Consider the following 23,748-nt stretch of genomic DNA (forward strand, 5'->3'; position numbering starts at 1 on the left):
TAAGCATAATCTTGAACATGTGTGATGTATTGATAAATTCTGGATTGAAGCATTTTTCGGGTTGGATTAATTTTCGTTGGCATATTGCTAGAGATCCAATAGTGATGTGAAAAATATACCTATCGAGTGGATGATAAGAAGTGGATCAGAGTATTAGACCAGCCAGCATCGGAATTAGTGGACTGCTTTGGGCATTAGCATTGGTAGTTTTCATTATATATGTATCTTCAAAATTGCTCTATGCATATTTCTGGTATATCCAATGGTATGATGGGTAGACATTGTTTAAGCAGAATTGCTAAATGTTTCTGAAATGAGCTGCCTTTTTAAAAAAAATTGGGTAAAACAAATATGGACTTTGGTTCATTTGTTACTTAATTGCAGTGTGAGAGAGATATGTGGCAAAGAAGATGTCGACATTGCGTACAGGCATTTCAAGGCATTCTACCAGACATTCTCAAGCATCGACAAGAAGCTAAAGGTGGACTATTAGATTATTGGTCGGAATGTTCTCTTCTTTTTATTTTATTAGATATTAATTGCATTTATTTTGAGAAAGAGGGCAGGAGATATGATCGAGAAAAGGAGGAGAGAGAGAGGGGGGAAAAAGAAAATCAAGATTATAAACTATAGGAGATTATATTGCATTTTTTTTCGCTTTTCAGAATACAGCTTTGTAGTTCACAGAACTTCGTTTCCTGAACTCCTATATTTAAGGAACTAATCTAGGTAGAAAGGTGGATTCTAAGTACACTGACCAAACAAAAAGATGTTACTGCCCTGAAACAGAAAACTTAAAACTGAGACTGGACCTGCTGCTACTTTCTTAACTCATATGGTGTTTTACACAAATAAAGAGGTGTACTCATAGGACTAAATATGCATCAGAGGATCAGGGCTGGCTGGAATTAGTAGGGTTTTGGTTGGAGGTGGAGGTGGAGGTGGAGGAAAGGTTGAGGTCAGGGAGTGTATTTGGGCTAGGTTTGTTCCCTTTGGAGAGCTTCTGCTTCAGGGCTTGATTCTCTTGGTTGAGAAGCTGAGCTTTCTTCCTTAGCCGTTCATTCTCTTGGATTATGTAACAGTTCTGCAGGTACAATTTTGAGTTGAGCCTTTCCATGACTTAAGTTCCTGTTCACGGCAAAACAGAAACAGAGGAGAAAGCATCTCAGTTACTCGGTGTTCTTTGCTTCATAATAATTACTTCTGCTGTTACAAATACAAAACATAAAATAAAACAGAAATTTTGAAAAGAACTTAAAAGAGTCCTTGTACTTGGCCAACCAGAGCCTCATTTCATTTGCTTTATAGAGAAGAATTGAAACAACACAGAGATGAACAAAATCAGAGGTTGAGAAATCAAGAAGCTGTTCACTGTGAGATACAAGGACTTCCATCGAGGTATGTATTTCTCTTCTGCTTTGTCAAATGGATAAGAAAGGAAGAAAATAAAGCAGAAACAGACTGGCGATTAAGTTCACTTGGTTACCGAAGAACAGGGTTGTTTGGAAACAGAGAAAGGAAGGAAATGATGTGATCACGGAACTCTTGGTCTCTTGCACTTGTACGTAAATGTATCGCATGCTATCTTAGTGCATAAGGGCAGACTAAAGTGAAACTTGCAGGGAGAAAACAGAAAAGAGAAACGAGAAAAGCAAGAGTTAATGCATAAATGGAAAGAAGAAGACAAGCACCAAAAACTCCAGATTCATTCAACACCAAGAACTCCTCTTCAGCTACCTCTCCCGTATACCCTCTTGAGCGATAACCGAAAGAAACAAAGACAAAGAAAGAAACCTTGGAAGAAAGGAGAGAGAGAGAGAGAGACAAAGAAAGTAGAATATATAAAGAACATGTAGAGATAGTGTGGGGGCCTTCTATAGCTTTTCGAAAAAGATTACCTTTTCGGAGGTGGTTAGTGCTTACAGTCGATGGAAGTGGGTACTGTGCGTAAAGTAGTAAAAAAAAGAGAAAGAAGGGAGTCTTCTTCTTAAGATGCTTATGAGAAGACTGGAGATTGTGAAGATGTTATGCAAGAGCCCGAGGTGTTCATACCATATATATATCGGTAGCTTTGGGGGGTGAGAGAGAGAGAAGGTGTGAGAGACATGCTGCTTCTGGCACAACAATCATGCGTATGTAAGCACGGAAGGCGGCCGGTAGAGGTGAGGCTTTAATGTGTTTTGCATAAACGATGATGATGATGATGAGGTACTGCACTGCACTGGAGGGGTAGAGAGAGAGAGAGAGAGAGAGAGAGAGAGAGAGGGTGGTTTTGAAGGTTTTGGTGGGGTGGGGTGGGGTGGGAATTGAACTGAAGATGGCGTCATGTGATGATGGGGTTATAGGGGTAACTTGGTAACTAAGAGGGGTAATTATGTAACTTGAGATGTTTCTCTCCCCACTCAAATGATGGTGGGCTTGGCCGTCCGAAGATTCGCAATGATGGTTGGGTTGGCTCGAACCGACGCAAGCCCATCATCACTTCCACCCTCAATAAAAACGCCCCCATCCCTCTCTTGAAGTGAAAGTGTGAAACACCCTCTTTTTCTTCTTCTCCTCCTCCTCCTCCTACTACTCCTTCCTTCTTCTCTTCGTCGTCGTCATCGATGCTCTTTTGTTTTTATGTCATCATCATCATCATCAGATGTATGCTCTCTCCTGACCTCTTCCTGGTTTTACGTTTTGGATCTCCACTTACCATTATTTGATTTATTATTTCCGCCTTTCTCCTCCCTCCACCATCATCTCTATTCTCTAAAAAGGATGTCTGCTTATTGACGGTTTTGCCCATGTAGCTTCTCCTAGCCCGGAGGGTAAAGTGGGTATTTTCCACGCCATGGGTTACAGCCTACAGTGTGTACAATAATTTGTCACTTTGGGTTGGATAAGTGGAGTGGAAGGGCGGTTAAAGTCATAATTGGCAAAAGCGATGTGTATTCTCAAAGAAGAGGGAGGCGTCTCCTCCTCCTCTCCACTCCATGCCTACTTCACCTCGTGAGACTCGTTTGATTAATCATAAGGAGAGAGACAGCGAGTGGGGTGAGGGGCTCGTAATTTTGTATTCGAAACGGGGTGTGCGTGCGTGTTAAAATGACCATTTTACCCCCACGGTTTCCAAAACTTACACCTTCCATCGATGCTCTTTTGTTTTTACGTTATAAGAAGAATTAAAACAAAAATTAAAAAGAAAATCATCATTCACCATAATAATGATGCTTTTCCCTGTGCTTGCTTTTGAGTAATAAGTGTGAGTTAGGGTAGGCGAGGGCGAGGATGGTTACTTGAGCGTTCACATTTAATGGGCTGCGTTATTGGTTTTTAGTGGCTAAGGTTTAGGTTGAGTTGGGCCTCATGGGCTACATGAGTGTTCTCTGTGTTCGAACGTGAACGCACAATCTTCTTTCACATGTACGTTGTTGGGTTTCTCATGAGGTTTGGATAAGGAGGCAGCTTCGTCCATTTTTTATTTTCAAGTCTTGTGTAGCACGTTTTTAACTTTCTTTCTATAATAAAAATGGTAAAGGCATGCTTACTTCATGACGCTTTTGTCATTGTGGGGTCTGAAATGGGTAATAATGTAATTTGGATATTATACCATGACGATTTACCCCAACATACATTCAAAGAGAGAGGTGTTGTGCCGCCCCCACGCAAAAAAAAAAAAATTCCGAGACGTGGAAGTGGAACATTGAAATTCCGACTCCCTCTGAGGATGATTAACGCGCATAAGCTGGCCTGGATGAACCTCAGACACCAAAAAAAATTCCGACTTGAATATAGCGTGGTGGATGTAATGCTATTCTTTATTCTTCACATCCTATATTCAGGGAGGGGTCCCACCTTATTAGGTTTTTGAAATAATACCCTACATGAATATAAAATGTTGAGGTATAAGGGTCTTACCTTATTAGTCCTCGGAGGTGAGATTCCACTTAAATATATAATATGGTGGATACAAAAGGACCTGATCCAAGGATTTTTTTTCCATCAACTTAATGGTTTTTCATTTCATGGCATGTCCATGCTGTAATATGGTCATTTGGTGAAGCGGGTATCTCTTCAGCCATAATAGGCTAGTCAGACCCTCTCATTGTATCTGCGAAAGCCATTATCTACCTCATAAAGATTAATGATGAATCCATGGATCAATCATAACACCACATCACCAAGGGGAATTTGTTCATCATGGGTGAGGAAGAAGTCCCTCCAAAATCTTTACATGCATCAACCACTTCTTTTACATTGAGAAGAAACAATATGAATCTTGACCATTTTGCCCTCTATACATATTGTAGTCTTGCACTTGCTTTGCATGTGGTTTTCGTATGATACATGTCTCTCCTTAGCATTCCTTCCATTCCATTTAGATCATCAAACAAACTAACATTTAGGACAGGTTGATTATATATATGTGTGTGACCATGCATGGAAATAACATACATTACCAACCAAAGAGACAGGTACCCATGAAGTCTTATTTTGGCCAAAAGGTACCCATGAAGTCAAGATATACGAAAAGAACATCAGAACCCTATTGCCATTTACAGGTGTAATTGATGATAGTTTCAATCTTGGACAGAAATTTGATGCTAGCTGAGAGACCATGATGACTCCCTCTCTCAGAGATAGCAATCAATCTTCCGTCCACCCATCTTAATTATATTTTTGCTTTTTGCAGCAAAAAATGCGTTCTGCCTCAAACTGAGAGGATATTTTAAGGAGGGTATAGCCGTATAGGGTGGTGGGTTAGGTTTTGTATCATAAATGTATTGGAGGACCATGGTGACGGGTGTAGGGAAGGGAAGAGACCTTATTTCATGATTATTTCCTCTTGATTTTAACATGGCTTACTGTAGCAAGCATTCACTCAAAGTTATCAAGTAGTCAACAAGGCATCATTTTCTCCCTTCACTTCTCCATTGCCCCATATCACAAACCATAATGCAAATAACTGAGAGCAAGTGATGTTTTGATAACCCTCTCCCCCTCCATTTATTACTTTCCTTTCACTTTTTTTTTTTTTCTGGGTTTAGATTTCTTTCACAGAAAAATTAAAAACCCACTAACAAAACACCTGTATGGTGAAGACTGAAGAGAATCTTCTTTTAGCTCAGATGAAAGAAATCTTTGATACCAAAACTTTTAGAGGGGATTGGATTTTGAAGAAAAGCTGATCAGATCAGATGAGTTGAAATGAGTGAATCTAGGTGTGGCTGGGGCAACACATCGAAGATCCTGCCTTTGCCTTTTGATGGGTCACCAGAATCATATCACATTATGGCTGATGCTATTATGCATGCCTTGTTGCAAGGGTGTATGATGGAAGCTCATGATTATGGTGAGTTACCCTAAAACCTCTAATCCTAACAACACACGTGAGCCTTTGGCTTCGTGTAACCAGTTTCATTATCCAAAGGTTGCCACCATATTGAGTGCCACCGAAAAGAAAAAGGGTGGGGAAACTGGAAAAGTAGCAAGTTGAGAGTTACATGCATTTGCCATTTTGCCATTTTGCCATTTTGCCATTTTGCCTTAGAGGAGTACAAGGCCCTGTTTGGATTCGTCACAGGTAAAGTGAACTAATTAAGGTGTGTCGACAACTTTATCTTGAAGAGTAAAAAATGAGACAAGCGAATGATTGCAACGGGGCAAAAGCGAAGCAAAGACGGAACACTTTAAAACTGAGGGACCATTTCAATGTCTTCCTGTGGGCCCCACATGTTTGCCTTTGTTGGCTAATATTTTTTTCACTTGTTATGTTTGGTTTCCATTTATTCTGCTATATATGGGAGGGAGATTGTTCTAGAGGTCTACAAGCAGTTCAGTTGATAAAAAAAATTCTCTTTTCTTTTTTTAAATCAACCCTTCCAAATAATATGAGACCCCTCCAAAGAATTGGCACTTAGACAAATGACCTTTCTCCCTAATAGTATATTTAAATTATATATAAATATTAAATTTACCTGAAGATGTAATCTAAATGTAAGTAGACTGGCCGGCCGGCTGAAACTCAGATCTGCATTAGTTGATCGATTGAGTTATCTTATGGTCGAGGTTTACGTCAATTGGCATTTGGATTACTAGATCAAAGAACGTATATTGAGAGGATCCTCTCCAATTATGATTTTGGTTGGAAGCAGCGCTGCTCCAAGCAATCAAAGGCCCAAATGCATTTTGGAATCTAGAACAAACCTGGACCCCAAAATGCATCTGAACTGTGCACTGCTCTCAAGCACGATCCCTCCAATTAGGGTCAATCTGGCCTGACCATAAGGGCAAGTTAGAAAAGGAGTTCTCTGGTTTATCTCAGGAAAAAAAAAAAGAAGAAAAAAAGAAGAAAAAAAGAAGAAGAAGAAGAAGAAGGCAGAAACAGAGAGAGTTCTCAGGCCCTCATTAGAGATGGGCCTGGCCAGGCCCAGATCAAAGGACTCGAGTTGGTGAAGGTTATAAAAAACCCAGCCAAGCCAGTCTATTGCAGCCCTATACCATCTATGATCTTACCAAAAGAGTACCAATATGATTTTATGATGAAGTTGATATCTTGAAATAAGTCATTTCGATGGGCTTTTGAACACGAATTTTGATAGTTGAATTCTCATGAATAGATCGAGCACTAAGTTCAGATTGAGTTGAGTTTCAGATCGATCATAAATGATTAGCTTGTACGAAAGAAAACGAATATTCCTAAGAATTACACTTACTTGGCTTAAGCATTCCTTGTTTCTTGCTGTCTTTCTTGTCTAAGCATGAGCTGCATTTCCGTGCCTCTGTTTTGGGGGTGTGGCGTTTGTGAGAATCCTCTGATATACCTTCGTTTACTCACTTTTTGGCTGGGATTCTGAATACCTTTCTTGCCGAGCCATTGTTCAGATAATTCAACCTTCCATCTTATGGGGGGATTGGCTCATTGAGTCATTGGAGAACTTGGGCAGGTCTAAACTGAAATAAAACTCTATGTAGCTCATAACGATATCAAGCTAAGATCGTTCAACAAGAGAGCTAGCAGGATTTTCTTTTTCCCACTACACATCTCTGGCTAGATCATAGATTTACTAAATACTAATCATCAATGGGAGCAGGCAAGGAAAGCTTTGTGCAACAACAAGAGTACTCCATTGTGGTGGTAATAGATTGGAGACTAGAATAGCCAATCCATAAAGCAGGAAGGCTGCAGGGTATGACCCCCTCCAGAACCTGCAGTGGCTGGGAGCTTCATGCATTGTGGGACAGAAGGGAAGGCATACAACGTTATCCCATTGCACCAGGTCTTACCCACTTTGAGGTTGAAGAGAAAACATGAAATATGAGTAGTGAAAGTAAATAAGAATTATTTATCCAGACATCCCACTGCTATTACAATGTAGAATACACTTCGAATGGACAATAAAGCCAATTGATTGTTACTCCAACTAGAAACAAGAACCAAACCTGTTCAAGTAACTGTCATATGGTAAATTGGTTTGCAGGAAGTTCAACAAAAGCACCTTGCAGAACACCAAAACTCTGAACTTGTTTCCTTGATGACATTATCTGAAAAGATCTAATATTCTGCAAAAGGCTAACACTGCTCTCACATTTAAAGGGACAAATGCATAAGGAATCATTCAGGTAAAATCTGAGCTAAAAGCTCCACTGGATAACGTATCAAGAAGAAGCTTAACAGGTAACACAACCAGTCCAATTTGAATGGTACTGTTTCATATAGTTTTCTGTAACATTATTACAAACTTCTGAAATGGCTCTGGACGAGAAGCTGGAATGAAAAGAGAACTTCGTAGGTTGTCACTAAAGGCTTCACCTACAAACGCCATGACTTTCATTTTGCTTGAGGATGCATTGCAATGTAATCAATGACATGGGATGTGTTAGAAAATTTATAGGCTTCACTGTCAGGGATGTCCACAGCAAATTCTTTTTCTACTGCCATCATTACTTCCGCACTGTCTAAAGTATCCAACTGCAAGTCATCCTTGAAACTTGCTACTGGGCTCACCTGACAAACACCAAAATTCAACCTCAGGAAATATCAGTCGAAGATAAGAAGAACAGGGGTGTAAATTATAATTCATAGTCATACATTTAGAAGATACCAAAACCCCCAAAAAATAAATAAAATCTGAACTATTCATCCTTCATCTTACACCCTAAATATTTATGTTTCATAGATTGGTCCTCTAGCAGTTAAACAAAACATGCAGTAATACTGAGCATTTGCACCCAAAAGAAGGAAACGCATATCCGGTGCTCCATTTTGATAAAATTTGATATGCTGTCATGGAGAGACCCTCATTCAGCATTTAAGCGAAGGGAAACTGTTGTCATCAAGGTTTTAAATAAACCAAGATCTCAAATTTCAGTCCAAGGACCTGAAACAAGATTTAAAATTTTCTGAGCTTCTGAACAACCTTGCTCATGGGAGAACTCCGCGTTTGGTTAAATATCTTAAAAGAGACACCCCCCAACCAAACAACAAAAAGAAGAAAAAGGAAGAGAAAAAAAAATCCATAATCTCACAATCCAAGCCATTTGATGCATCCACATGTCCCAAAAATCTACCTACCTGAGATATCAAGGATTGTGATTTCAGTCACTCGACAAAAACTATAATTTTTCAAACTAAAGTATTTCTCTGAAATTCAAAAAATGGTTGTAGGAAGGGAAAAAGATAAGGCAAGAGCAGTCTCCTGGATTTTAAGGAATTGCTGATAATGAACATTAATGCAGTCAAAAGCATAAACTAATATTTCTTAAAAGTGAAATTCACATATTTGTGTGGTGTGTGGTGTTAGGAGACCATTTGCAGCAGCTTGATGGCAAGTTTATATCCATATCCAGCTCAAAGGAAATGGGATCTCCACATTCTAAATCTTTTCTTGGCTAACTGTTTATTGATTACATTTACTTGTTAACCCTCATTTCGAATAACCTACAGACTTGACATACACATACCTTCTCCAATTACTATGTCAATCCCTGATTTCTGGTACAAGGTTGCAGCTCTAGATGTTGCAACAAATAGCAAATGAAGTAATTGAACGAATTACATGTTTTGTGAAAGGTTTAAAGTAACAGTGTCAAGTATTGTATCGGTGCAGAGAACCCACTTTATAGCAAGGTTTAAAGTAACAGTGTCAAGTATTGTATCGGTTAGGTAATCTTAAGAAACGTATCATCTTGTACTGAGTACTCTATCGTACTTGCCAATACATTTTGGTGTAATCCAATACGGGCCTTGAGAGAGAGAGAGAGAGTAACGATATGTATTGTATCAATTGTATCCAATATGGATTATGTATCTGCTAGTATCATATAATATTGTGGGGTACTTCAAAGCATGCTTCAGAATGGAGCCAACTCCTTAAGAAGAGGATTTCTAACGTAAAGCTGTGCATTGCTCAATATATGATTGGCAGATATAAGGTAGGGGTCTGGAAAATCCATGGCTTAAAAGTAATGGATGCCTTGTTCCTGTACGACCCACAATGGAAGGCTTTTAGGGGGGACCAATTATCTGCCATGTGGCAGCACTGTTTGGTCCAAAATTTGTGGACAGCGAGGACCCTAACACCCTGTGCTCCAATAGAAACTTCAGCACAAACAGATTTACCAAGAGGCAAAACACAGATTTCAGAAAAAGGACCACAGGAAAAATGCAAATAGTGGCTGGAGAACAGTATGGAAATACATGGGAGGATTTAATTGAACAACAAACTGAGATTGCCACAAAGCTAATCCAGACCACATCCTTTTCATCGGTCGGTATAGCCACATTCTCTGTACAAAGGCACAATGATTGGGGGCCATGCAGGAAGACCTTCCGAGATTGGAAGCTCAAAGTAATTATTTCATTATTACAAGTTCTGGTTCAATTGGAAGTAATTTGAATCAAATGAGGAAGGGTTGATTTTCTTTTCTCTTCATATCAGAGACAAAAGGTTTGAGAAGATGAAATTTGGAATTCCAAGGTTAGGTTTCAGCTAAGGAATTGAAAAGGTTTAAATAGAGGCATGATATGAAATGCTTGGCCAGTACTACATCTATGTAAAACAGTTCTTGATTACATACTGGAAACAGCTTCTCTACGCAAGCAGGCGTAAGCCTGCAAGTATTATGACTTTTATTATGACCCTCCCAGACCCCAAAGTGGTGGGAGCCTTGTGCTCTAGATACTACCTTTTTTAGTTCAGTTCTTGATTATGTTAGTCACGAAAAAGGTATTTCAATAATTCCCTTATCCTTCAAGTAGTCTATTGGTGTTAGCACAGGAATTATAATTACTCTACCCATAGTCTAAGATATTGAAATATTTCAGTTTTGGCATTGTCAAAACAAATTGTAGTAAGATACATAAAAATTACTTTGCTTTATTGATAAATCAAATATTTCAAATGAAATGGGTCAATGTTCAACCCATTTTGTCAGTTACAACTGAGAAGGTTGACGAAACTGTGATATTTGTCACTTTTAGCAATTACTCTCATACAAGTGTATAACAAATTGTTGGCCAATAGTTGTCATGATGGCAACCCAAGGTGCATGAGAGGGGCCCAAATCAAGGAAATAACAATAAAATCCGGACTCCAAACCATCACCTTGACAATATGTGTTGGTAGTAGAGTAACAAATTGGGAGTGATGACTTGCAATACTGTCAGCAAATTTGTGCAAGATTCCTAGGTTAAGCTACCTCCAGTATGTTGACGATTCTATTCTTCAGTTTTTTTGTTATGGACTTCAAGCATTTCTTCCACCATATCTTACTGGAAGATAACTTGCTTCAGCAGAAACAGCAGACACATTCTAGTGGTTTTCAACCTGCCAGGAACTCTATGTGGTAATAAGACTCTAGGATAGGTGGACGGATGACTTGCTTGTATTTTTTATAAGCACATCTTTGGCTTTCCAAAATGACCATGTATAACTTTTGATAACATAAAATGGTTTATAATTTTATGTCCATACATTCCAATGCACATTTAGGTTGTTTTAACTCAATTATGTGCCTTCTTCGTGTAAGGCTGGATCATGAAAAACCCAGCCCAGGCAGGATTATCTTGAATACAAAATTTAGGGAGAATTTCTCTCTCCCCTAAACTTACTCTCTATTAACTCTTAGTCCCCTCTTAAAAGTTTCACCTCTCATTACCCCCAAAAAAGTGAACTATTACCTCTCCTTCTCCCCTAATATTTCAAATTGGTCAAATTACCCTTTGTTATGACCTCTTTAATCAATTATGTCGATTTTTTTAATATGCTTTTTCTTCATTTTTTATAGGAATAAATTGTACATGATCAAATTTATTTTTTTATGTTTTTCTTTATTCACCTTTTATAGAATTTTTTTATTTATTTTTCTTTCTCCTTTTCTTTGTAAGAATCCATTAAATGTGATTAAACTTCCTTATTTTTCTTATCCTCCATCTTTAATCATAATCCATTAAACATGATTCGATGTCTTTTTTTTTTTATTTCTCTATCTTTTACCATTACAGGAGAAAGGGAAACATATAAAAATAAATAAATAAATCTCCTAAAAAAGGAGGACAGGAAAAATAAAAATAAAATTACACCTAAGCACATATAACAGAATCCTATCAAGAGAGGGAGAAAAGGAATAATAAACAAATTAAAAACAAGAAACTGCTTTAATCAATTAAATGGGCAAAAAGAGAGGGTCGTTTGGTCGTTCTAATGTATCAAGGGAGAAGAGGTAAAAAATTCATTTTCTTGAGAGAACCAGAGATGAAACTTTTGAGAGTGAAGTAAGAGTAAATAGAGAATAAGTAAGGGGGGGAGAGAGAGAGAGAGAGAGAGATCTTCCCAAATTTTAAAATTAATTTGGCTTTCAAAAATCTGGGACAACTGAAGAACTTGTAGCAGATAACACAATGAAATCAATAGGAGTATAAACAGAACAAGAAATAGAAAATAGAGGAGCAGAAAGGGATTGAGTCTATCATCTTCTGGGTCTCTCATCCATGGACTCTCACTAGAGGGATCTCATCATACTCTTTCATAAAGCAAAGCATGATGCTCATTCACCCCCGGAAAAAAAAATCATTGACCACATTCATGTAAACTTACGTTGCCCCTTGAAACTTACATAAAAGACTCAAAAACAAGCTCAATCACTAATCAGGAAAGGCTTAACCCAATACTTACCTGAAACAGTAACCTAAATTGACTTGGATAGTGAAATATAAAAGAAATCAGACTTACAACAGGAGTTAGCTGAAATAATTAAGTTAATCCCATTTTGTAACTTTCTACTCATAAAATAGTCTCATCAAATCAGCCCAGCTATAAATAAACCATGGGATCAAAAGCCCAACATTAACATAACTCAAAGCTAAGCTTATTTCCAATAAAATAGCCCTTTAGGTGACTTATTTGCATAAATAGTACTGTAACTGTATTGTTAGTTTAATTTAATAAAAAGCCTCCTTTTCTCCAAAAAAAAATCCTAGCACTAAATATTGAGTAGGGTATGCCATATTATAGAATGTATGCAGTAGTGTGAGATGTATACTACCAAACTAGGGATCTAAGTCAAACTACCATTAGTTTTTCCTGGAAAAACATAAAGGTTCCATTATGTCTAGAGGGCCTATAATAGGGTTTCCTAGAAGTTTTGGGACCAAAATTATCTATTTGGGCCTCAAAACCCTCCACCGAACCTTGCAGTCGAAACTTCTCAGATTTTGACAAAAAATTTGCAGTTTTACAAAATATATTGATCTTGGCATGGTCTCAAGCCCAAACAAGGAACTGTGGTTATCTGGCAGGAGATAATACTTAAAAGGGAAAACTTCCCCATTCAGTCAACCAATCCATAGCTTGGCTTGCTGTTGAAACAAGCTGCTGTCACGGCTTGGTCTTTGAGTGTGGTTACAGCACAAATGTCTCTCTCTGCTTCTGTTTTCCCACAAGTTATTAATCCAAATCCACTTTCATTCAGTGCTGTTGAGTTACTTGTTCTTAGTTTCAAGTGTGGTTTTGACTTGCTATTCTTTGATTTGGTCACTAAATTTCTGCAGTTAACAAATCAGTTTCTAACTTCAGAAATTTATTTAATTGTGTATTCTTTCGATTTCTCCAAAACTGACAGTTGGACTAACTTCAAACTTCTGTATCTCGATCTGATTTTCCTTTAGGTCATCTGATTGAAATTTGGACCAGTCCACAGTTATACTAGTCCTACTACTGGATTTTAATCTCCAGTTCAACTATTAACATGGCCTACATTTCTACATCATCAGTTAACATTAATCCCTAGCCCTTAGGTGATCGGATACCTTCTGAAGGAAAGCAAAGAGAGAGAATCAGTTAAGCTAGAACATATTCAGGGTTTAGTGCAACACACAACCACAACAAGAACTTAGAGGGACAACAAACAAGCAGACTTGACTCCAACTTACTAAAGTAATATGAATATCAGCTACTGATCTACCTACATCTTCCCTGTAGGGCTACAGTCCTCAAGATTTACCAGTTCTTTACTAATTCTTAACAATAGTGCAACTTGCTAGCAACTAGAAAACAGAAGTAAAAAATTTAATCAAACCTAACCATGCTACTAAAAATCAAGGTTACTATTTGGAGTTCACTAACAAAGTTCGCAATTCCTATATAAATGGTGAAAATAGGGACTCAACATTGAAGATAGATTCTTTAACTCAAAATTCCGAATGGAATTCAAACCGAAGTGTAACCCTTATTAAATTGGACGAAACTAAGCATAGAATGTCATAGAATTTCATGGCTTTGGTCAAGTTGTATAACTAGCAAGCATTTCCGCTAAAATCATGCAAACGAACTAGACTTGAAACAGTTTCACTGGGAGATAAATGAAAACCAGACCATATAACGATGTAAACAAGCTAAACAAAATCAAAAGAAATTTAACCAACACTTCTGAAAAGATAAGAAATTATGCTTCCACACATCAAAATTTTCTTCCTATGGTTTTGAAGTTTAGTTGCAGAAGGCATGAAAAAAAGGGGGTCAAAACCTTCCCCTCTTACGCTGAATTCAAGACATTTAACAGCGGAAACATTAGGTTCCCGGGGCACGAGGAACAAGATGCGTGAGATCAAATTGGAAGCGGGAGATTCATATCGATGGATAGCCCTACAACCACACTAGGGGAATCAAAGCTTCATTTTTCTCGGTGGAAAGGCAAAAAATTGCTTAGTCCCTTCCCTCAGTATCTTAGAATTCTGAGGCAAGAAAAAAGGGGGGAAAATCTGTCAAACAACGTCAGAAAGAGAGAATAAAAAAGATTGATTGAAAATTCCTCATCAAAAGGTCCAAAAAAAAAAAAAAAAAAAAGGCAGCTACCCGACAAGTGACCGCTCATGATACAACATTTGATCAATGGAAAACGAGGGAAAAAAGAGTACCTTGGCGGGATCAACGAAAGGAATGGATTTGAGAAGATCCACCACACGAGTGGTGACCTCCGGCTTGTCCAAACAAGTAGCAGAGGCAAAAGCGGCTGATTGAGAGAAAGTCCTCGCTCCTGCTATAAACCCGAGAACGGGCACACTGTCTGCAAAGGAACCTCCTTTCCTGCTCGCGGAAATTGCAGGCAAAGCGCCGTCAATGCATCGCCGTAAATCTGAAGGGATAGAAGCAGAAGAAGAAGAAGCCGATCTGAGAGATCGAATTCCAGTTCGTAAGGCCTGCATCTTCTACGTTTCGTTCGGACGTTCGTCGTCTCTGCCTGCCTGCCTGCCTGCCTGCCTAGGCCTTGGGAACGGAAGAGATGGTTCACAAGTCACAACTAGGAGTTGTTTTAGCCTGCCAAAGACTTGGAAAGGAATAGAGTAGAGCACCTCACCAGCTCACCTCACTGCCTCAGGACTCAGGACTCAGGGGTACCGCGTTCAACCAAATCGACGCTGAGCCAACTCGGCTCCCACGAACCTCGCCAAGTAGACAGTGAGTCTGCGACTTAGGGTGGTCTGAATCGATCTGGTTTTCAGTTCCATCTGCATTTTGTGTAAATCAGAGTTAAATCAGATAAAAGAATCAATCAAAATCGTTTTGCGACTAGTCCTAGTGTCCTACTCCTATTTACCATTTCTATTCGATTCATTCAAAATCAAAATCGTTTTACGATTGATCCAATTTACCGTCTTTATCCGCTTAGGAGGGTTCAAATAATGACGGTTAACAAATACGCTAAATATTTATTTTACACTACTTTATATGGTCTTTTAAAGGGTAAATTACACATAGACTCCTATGAATTTTGAATCAATTATATCTACTATTCAAAAATTTCTCTTTTTTTTTTTTAAGGAGTCTAATACTATTTCTTTTATTTCTTTTAAGGAACAAATGTAATTGATTCGAAATTCAGAAATTCAGATGATTTATATATAATTTGTCATTTAATGACACCCAAGAAAAAAGTAAAGTAAGTATTTAATATAAATAATATGTCATTTTACCCGAAAACTTAAAAGGTATTTAAAAAAACTTTTTTTAGAAATAGTATATATAATTGATTCAAAATTTAGGAAATCCAAATATAACTTGCCCATTAAACTACTTTTTTTCTCTTCTTTCACGGGTAAAAAGAACGGATAACTTTATATATGAGATCTGAACTTCTTAGATTATGACATGACATTTTTAAGATCCAACGACTATAATCACAATAATACGAAAATCATATCTACTGAATTTCAACTATGCCTTATATCCCAAACAATTTTTTTAGAAGATTTGTTTTGCAGAATGGCTCAAATAATAAAAACTTGCTTTTAAACAACAAACGTGTGGCTGGCTATGCATTCGTCGACAGGGATTCAAAAAGAAAGAGCTAAAACTATCATTTGAGCCGGGAAAAGAAAAACACTTGAACGCTTTCAGTGGCCTTTATAAAGTCTAAATTATAGCATTCTGACCAAGAATCATACAGGACTAGCGAGAAAATTAATCATATAATAAAACATTATAGATCCAAAAACCACCCCCCTCGAAAAAGAAAAAGAAAAACACTCCTTGAATCGATTCCATACCTTTGTTAAATATTAACTGAAAATAGTACCACTTATTTGTCGTGTATTTTTTATATTTTTCTTGGATATTATCGTGCAGGGAAAAGGGAAAAAAACCTAAGAAATGTACTTTGACGAAGCCGGGTCAGAAAGTCAGACGAGCAACTCTGAAGATAGAAAAGTATGAGATCTTCCACTGGAAACGATACAAAACACAAAGGTATTAACATACAAATAGAGCACTTGCATGATCTAGTCTACGATTCAGAGTCGAAAGGATAGAAAATGCTAGCAGCATCAGAAAACAAAATGGTCAGTAAAAATCAAATCGACAGCCAAACACCATCCTACCAGCCATTTCTTTTTTACATCACTAAGTAGCTTTTGATTTGTCCTTGCACAAGATGTTCAACTAGGGCCCAGAGAGTAGTGGTACACAGCTTTTCTGATTAGGGCAACTGAAGCACCCTTGCTTCCACAGGCCAGTAACTATACAGAACGCTTAACATTATGCTTCTTCCAACCATCAAAAAGTCAACTCCACCTCTGATGCTATACCAATACCAAGAAATGAAATGGAGAAACTCATTTAGGTTTCTGAAAGGGTTAATTAAACTTCGGCACTCAACGGAATAAGAAAAGAGAATGATTGCAATAACATACCTTCACCCCATCAGATACTCCACATCCCAACTCAGCATGCTTCTTTCATTGTTTATTGCATTCATCGCCATCATCATAATCTTGTCACACTATACCTCCAGTGAGCTCGACCAATCCTAGAGGGATTCATAAAGTAAAGATGCCAGACGCATCCATGGAAGCTGAGGATCACAGAGTGGAACCCGCTCTGATGAACCCCAGACTCTCATGCCTGCACCTCTGCCAGTAAAGATGATCAAAATTGTCATAGTTGAGTCAGTTCATGTTCAATTCAAGCCCCGATTTGCACTGGCAGGGCACAGGCATGGCCCCAAGCCCCTCAACGGGGCCGGGCTAATCCAAAACTTGCTTCAGATTGTTGCTGATGAGGCTGCAGAAATTCGACCATTGAACAAATTATGTGATACCATAAACGAAACAGAAATAAGCATGCATATACCAAACAGTGAGATGTCAACTTCAAAGCAAAAGCTATGTTTCTCCAGATTCTACATTCAACAGCTCCTTGGCAAACCTTGTTACCTTGCGATCTCATAGAAAATCCTATGATATGTTGTGACACTTGCATGAACACAACTAGACACTATTTGTCTGTCTGATTGTGAACTTACTTTTTATCTCAATTTATGAGTTTTAAAGTGTTTCCTTACAATACACTTCAATACATGAAACTGTATGGGTTCTCTTAGCTTTTACCTTTTATCATAAAAACATGTCTGCAATGCATGATGTAAATCAAATTATCGTTCTATCTACCATATGAAATACCAAAAGAATAGGACACATCAAATGGTCCCACAATGAGGTTCTTTATTTTCACTTTAGATTCCCAATTTGCCAAGTCAGAAGATAAAAATCATGACTAACTGATCAATAAAATGCCAGTAACTGTTTATTGGATTTCAGGGGGCTGCCTCATATGTAGTTCATATGGTCTGCCTCCCCAAACAGAATTCCTTTCAGGCTTTCTTACGTAGCTGTGTAGCTGTATACAAAACCACTACCCTCCCCCCCCAACAAAAAAAAAAAAGGGGGGGGGGGTTAGGAATAAAGGAGCGTTCAACCATTTATCCTATTGAGTAGAACAATCAAATATGCTCCTTACCATACATGCCACCAGTAGCTACAGTCAGTACTATTTATGTCATCACTCCACACAACTAAAAATGAGAAACAAGGTTCAGTACCCTTACCTGAGCAAAAGGTTGATGCATGTGTTCATGAGGATGGACAAATGGCATTCCTGGGCGAGGGCATGGATAGTGAGAGGATGGCAGATAGATAGCTGAGGTCGAGTGTGCCCCAACATGACTTGGATTGAATGAAGCCATCATGGTCTCTGGGTGACCATAGCCAATTCCTGCAGGATTTGACGGAGCCCATGGTCCACGTACGTGTTGAGGAATTGGCCTAGGTTGGTGATCCATTGAAATCTGAGGCCTGTGAGCTGATCCAAGTTGAGGGAATTCAGTGTTGTAGTTCAGTGCAGGGGAGTAGAGGGGCTGCATGGCATATGGTCCTCCATTGAACCCAAAGCCAGGATCAAATCTTTGAACATATCTGGAAAATTTCGTCATGTCAATATTAATTGTGTGCTACACTAAAGAAATGAATTTCTATGAATTTCGAGTTAGTTAGCATTATGCATTCATCATTTCTCAATCACTGACCCAAGATCCATGCTTAATCCCTTTTAGATCCAACGGAAGTAATGTTTCACATTTCAACAATTCAGCAATGTTTTGCTTATCCAAACTGACTTGGTAGATAGAGATCAACAGCAATTAAGCATCACAATAATATCAACACTATTGTAAAGGAGGAGAAACCCAGACTTGGGTCATTATCCACCTGTCCAAGTGGACAGAAAAACAGAGAGACTGCAGGCAAAAGTCAACCAGATCATCAACCTTGATTAAATAAACCAGTCTGCACAATGGGATTATTAGACACTAGAGCTTATATTCAGAATTCCAGACAACTTGTATAAACCAGATTGCTAGCTAACCAAATCTCAACTAAAAAAACAGAAGAAAAAGAAAGATACCATTTATAATATAGAAACAATACTTCTATTTCCCACACCTTGAAAGAATAGTATATGATATGCCACAGCTACGAAGTCTGACAGAGAAATTAACTCATTCTTAACATATACTTAGTTAAATACAAGAGGTACCTTCATGATACACCTCCACAATACGATCAAAGATATGCTAGAAATGGCAAGGATCTACGGGAAAAATTAAATAAGAAAAATGGAAAGGCAACGTGACAACCCCAAAGAAATTATGAACAGAAACATACCGATCATAGTTCCTATCGTAGTCAGGATCATGCCGCTCAACCTCGCGATCCCGAAAGATTGCTACCCTGTTATTGTTGGTCTTGTACCTACCAACAGGCTCCTTCTCTGTCCTACTTCTACCTGATCTACTACTACTCGAAGATGAATCACTGACAGTCCTACTAAGGTTGGATTCAGGGTATTCAGCAACAGATTTCTCTTCTCCCATCGACCCCATGGAACAGGATTGGAAAGTATCCTGCACAACCGGCTCACCTTCTGGTTTTCCAACAACTGCTACACCACTGTTAGAATTAAATATCCGAGCACGAGCTCTGTTATATTCCTCTTTTCGTTCCTCCACACTTTTTGAGTGGTTTGACCTAGATGAGTGAAGATTAGCACTGTTGATCACCTGTGATCTCTTTTGTGGTCTCTGTTTGATTGCAACCTTAACGTCATTATTGCTATCTTCTTGTGGTAAATTTACAGGAATGTCTGCCAGGCGAATAGGAGGAAATCGGCATTCAGAAGTCTTCCGAACAACAATCCTAGAACCGGAGCTATCAGGTAAATTGTTGTCCAACACAACCATAGACTGCAGGTAGTAGTGCTGAGCCACACGGTGTGCAGCCAAGCGCAAATACGATGTAGGCAGCTGTTGGAACTCCATTTGCTGTTGCGTAGGATCACGAATAAATTTCTCAACATCTTGCTCCATCCTAAGAACTGGACACAGAAAGAGAAAGAACACTTATTTCTAGAAAAGAAAAACAAACAATTACACAATATAACTAGCTAAGTAATAGAGGCAGTTTAAAATTCCTCCCAGAAGGGGAAAGACTCATCTCTGAGGAAGATGTAAAGACATACATAATAACACAGTCAGATCCAGTAAGTTCAACGTTTGAATCATTTCTTCGCCAAAATTCTAAGTTAGGAAGATTTCACTGTTTTAAATACAGTCCCACAACCACCAACTCAACACAAAAGCCTCATAACAACTAAATGGTCAGCTACGTATATCCTGTCTCACCACTCAACTTCAACCAGATTCATTCTAATTATCAACTGTTATCAAGCAGCCATACTTATATCTTGTTTTGAGCAAATAACCTTTTGGTTTTCATCATCAAATATCTAAATTTGCAGGCTAAGCCATTCTCTCTTTCTTATAGTACATTAAATCGATTTATGATGCCATAACTTACAATGCTTCCATTATATCTTACAGAAACTTTGTTAAAATTCACAACAGTGTTATGTCTATTTTTAATGAGTGGATCATAATCATCTGAAGAAGCTATTCAAAGTGTGTGTGTGTGTGTGTGTGTGTGTGCATGAGCAATATTTCAACCTTACCAGCAATTTATTATGAATAAATTAAAAAAGAGGAGAAAAGGTTGAGAGTTCAGGGACCCAAGAGAATAAATAAACAAGAAGTCAACTACCCACAGAATAAAAGAGGAAAGTATTTTAGGCGAACCACCCCTCCCGGTCCATATCCCTGGTCCTCACCCCTCCCACTTGCTTCTCTGGGCCTGCGGGCCTTCGTTGGGCCCTGTGGCCCATGCCCCTGCTCCCAGACACCCCTCACAGCCTAGATTGGCCCAACCCTTATTATTGCCCCCCCCCCCCCCCACAAAAAAAAAACTCCTCCATTCCCCCTCTCTTGACCCTTATCCGACCATCCCTTCCACCTCCGGTCTGAGCTTGAGAACTCTTCCTCCTCAGAGACACCTTCTCCCCCTCTTCAGGATTGCAGTTAAAGCAACCAGTTTAGTAGAGGTTGTCACAATTTGGATCAAGACTTTGTTGTGGAGCCTCGTCCTTCTAAGAAAAAGAAGGAAGAAAAATAGAACGTGTTAGGATGTTCTGTTTGCCTAGCGCTTAGGCCTCAGGTGTTGATTGTCCTTTGGTTTTCCTTGTGCTTCTTAGCTTTGGGCCATTTGGCTTTGTTGGGCATTGCCCTGTTTCTTGTATCTCACCCGCCTCTCTTTTTCCCCTTTTAGTTAATGAATTCTTTCATTCATCAAAAAAAGGAAAGTATAGCGCTCTAGCTCTAGAAGGTAGAGTCAAGAGAATACAGTTCCTTTGGTAGGGTTGCTTTCCAGAAAGAAACCTATTTTGTTGATAAAAAAAACAAACTGGCATATACATCAATCATCAAATAAATAGATTTTAAAAAAATAATAAATAAATAAAAACATTACACACATTCTGATCTGTACTATCTCCCTCGGTTTGCTTAAGCTTGCTCTGGTTTGTTGGATTGTGGGATATCTAGTTTTTTTTCGTCTCAATGTGGTCCTGGACATCAAGGATATAAGGTTTTATAGTATATATGTTTGCTGATCAGGCTTTCTTTTCAGTGTTTCATTTAGAGTTAACTGTTATGGTTTTTCATTTCTCTTCTTCTACTGCCTACTTGATTGTTATTTAAGTCAATGGGTTAACAGATTTCTGTGTTTAGGGAAATTAATTTTTGTAAGAGGAGCGATAACAGTGCCTAAGGCTTCCAAAAAAGCAGAGTCCAGGGGAAAATTAAACTATCGACTCCAAAGGAATGCTAGAAGCCAGCAATTCTAAAGCCTAAAGCAAGTCAACCAACCTACATTCCCCCGCTGATCAAGAAACCATATCTATATATCCCTTCATCCTTACTAAGTATCCAATGAGAGTTAAAATAAATTGTGCGGAAGGGGCAAAGATGACAGAGTGAGAAAAATATAATATAATGCCAAGGAAAACCCTAGAACATGTACTGTGCAACACATAAACTGCTTACATGTCTGTGTGAAACAAGATTGTAATCATCACCAAGCAAAAAAAAAATGCATGACCAGCAAGGAAAGCAATTCTACTGCTTGACTTGATATCGATTTTTAGAGATGTACAACTGATCATATGGTCGTTGCAGACTTGCTGGTTCCTAGAGCTGAGTTGGTCTCAAAGTGAACTCTCAAGCCAGCAAGAGGAACCAACAGGCCTTAATGTTAGAGCATGAAATGGGGTCATGAATACTATGAGCGGGAGGGGTATGTGCATTTCTTGTCTAAAAACACAGGGAATCATGAAGATGGGAAAAGCAGGTACAACACTAAATATAAGAAGGTAAAGGCAAAAGAATCCTAATGGTTGTCACTGATGTAATATGGCGTACGGAATACATGAAATTAAGTATTATCCCTTATCCAGATAAAAATTAAAACCACGGGCGCCTACAAAAGAAAACTAAAATCATATTGGTCAAGAAACCTTAGAAGCCTATTGAGATACTTCAAGCTACCAACACTGGTTACAGACTTACAGTACACATTCAATCTGCAAGCCATCCATAATAATTTCAAATGCAAGAATATGGAAGCAACGCAAGCTACACAAGCAGACAAAGAAGGGTAGGGGCTCACTCGATAGCCGCTCACGAGGGTTTTGTAAAGCTTCCCGGAGGAATTGATCCACCTGAGTGATAACATCTTCAGAAACCCCTCCGATCCTCTCAGAATCAACAGAGGAAGAAGAAGCGGAAGCAGACAACGAAGCTACACCAGCCGCAGTAGCAGCCGACGGATGATCATCGCCGGAAGCGAACTCAGAAGATGAAATACGTTGCAGAGACGAAGCGGTGGATAACTTCTTGGAAGAGACCATCAATCTCCTCATGGTATCGTCCAAATCGGCCACTTCCCATGAATCTGGGGCCCCGATATCCTCCTCAGAGCCCTCCATGGAAGGAAAATTCTAGGGTTAGGGATTCGAAGAAGTCATGAAACTAGGGCAAACTCCATCGCGGAAACCGAAAAGATAATGGGATTCTCATAGAAAAGAGACCACAACCGACAAACAAAAATCAAATACAATGATTAGAGACGTTCGATCGGATTAGGGTTCTGAGAGTTCAGAACAACGACGAATCGTAAAGGAGTATTGGGCACAAAAACGGATCGCCAAGAAAGGGGAACAACACCGTAGGTGTGACCTTTACGGTATTCTCAGGTCTCCTCTATAAAAGTGAGAGGAAAGACGAAGAGCAAAGCAAAGACCCAACCAATCATGTAATTTCACTCGTCTTCCGGAGTGATTTTAACCTTCTCTCGCTATTATTATAAATAAATAATACAAGTCGACAAGGAAAATATATAAAAGAAAAACCCTTAAATACGGCGCATCACATAACCCTCGCAAATAGGATAGGAAGTTTGGGGACATGGGGATACGGCTTGTGTGCGTGGCGTAACTCGCACGTGCCACACTTCCAGCTGTTTTCTTTATTAAAATTTAAAATTAGTTTTTCACATTTTTATTTTTCTTTTATGATAATTATTCCTTCACCATGGTTTATGACTTTTCGTCAGGGATGGGATAGTGGAGTGGACGAGAGGATAAACAAAAGAAAAAAACAAGACAACAGGAATCCATCAAAAACCTGATCGTTCAAACTATGTGCTGTGACCTCTGAGTGTGTGATGCATGTCGGACTTAATCAATGAAGGTTTTAATAAATGAAAATCTCAATAAATATTTGTATCGTTTAATGTCTCTCCAAAAATTGGCGAGAATCGGATATATCGCTCACAATCAATTATGTATCGGATGGAAATTGTTATGCCAAACCAAATTTAAGACTTTTGAACCAGTATGAACCCGTATGAACCATTTGGATCGGGCCGACCGGGTTCGATTTAGTTAGTTGTCTAATTCGGCACTTCTCAGAGCCCGGCGGTTGGGAAAGTCACTTGACGACAGTTGCACTTAACAGACTTCTCGACTCTCTATTGTCAAAATGGTC

General features: G+C 38.7%; 3 protein-coding genes across 7 annotated transcripts in view; 1 reads left to right on the forward strand and 2 right to left on the reverse strand.

Annotated features, from left to right (window-relative positions):
* Window positions 1-906, forward strand: part of LOC149027637 (Zn-dependent exopeptidases superfamily protein) — a 32,328-nt gene extending 31,422 nt beyond the window's left edge. For 3 of the 5 annotated variants that reach the window (XM_089164389.1, XM_089164396.1, XM_089164403.1), the window contains exon 14: window positions 385-906. In XM_089164389.1, the coding sequence (XP_089020515.1) occupies window positions 385-493 (109 nt within the window). In that variant the 3' untranslated portion in view covers window positions 494-906. The remainder of the gene's footprint in view (window positions 1-384) is intronic. The other 2 variants (XR_016174791.1, XR_016174795.1) reach the window with 1 other exon arrangement.
* Window positions 907-7,504: 6,598 nt separating this feature from the next.
* On the reverse strand, window positions 7,505-14,919 carry LOC149027638 (uncharacterized). The gene is made up of 2 exons (XM_089164425.1): window positions 14,402-14,919; window positions 7,505-7,993 (listed from the first exon to the last, which is right to left on the reverse strand). The coding sequence occupies exons 1-2, from the start codon at window positions 14,687-14,689 to the stop codon at window positions 7,817-7,819; spliced, it is 465 nt and encodes a 154-aa protein (XP_089020551.1). The 5' UTR covers window positions 14,690-14,919; the 3' UTR covers window positions 7,505-7,816.
* Window positions 14,920-16,185: 1,266 nt separating this feature from the next.
* Window positions 16,186-23,045, reverse strand: LOC149027639 (uncharacterized). Its single transcript, XM_089164433.1, has 5 exons — window positions 22,370-23,045; window positions 18,980-19,688; window positions 17,866-18,232; window positions 16,673-17,042; window positions 16,186-16,561 (listed from the first exon to the last, which is right to left on the reverse strand). Exons 1-4 carry the CDS (start codon window positions 22,686-22,688, stop codon window positions 16,992-16,994), a joined length of 1,446 nt encoding a protein of 481 aa, XP_089020559.1. The 5' UTR covers window positions 22,689-23,045; the 3' UTR covers window positions 16,186-16,561; window positions 16,673-16,991.
* Between the last annotated feature and the right edge of the window lie 703 nt (window positions 23,046-23,748).

Source organism: Hakea prostrata, chromosome 1 (genome assembly GCF_041222555.1).
Source record: "Hakea prostrata isolate BN-2017 chromosome 1, UWA_Hpros_2, whole genome shotgun sequence".
NCBI classification, from domain to species: domain Eukaryota; kingdom Viridiplantae; phylum Streptophyta; class Magnoliopsida; order Proteales; family Proteaceae; genus Hakea; species Hakea prostrata.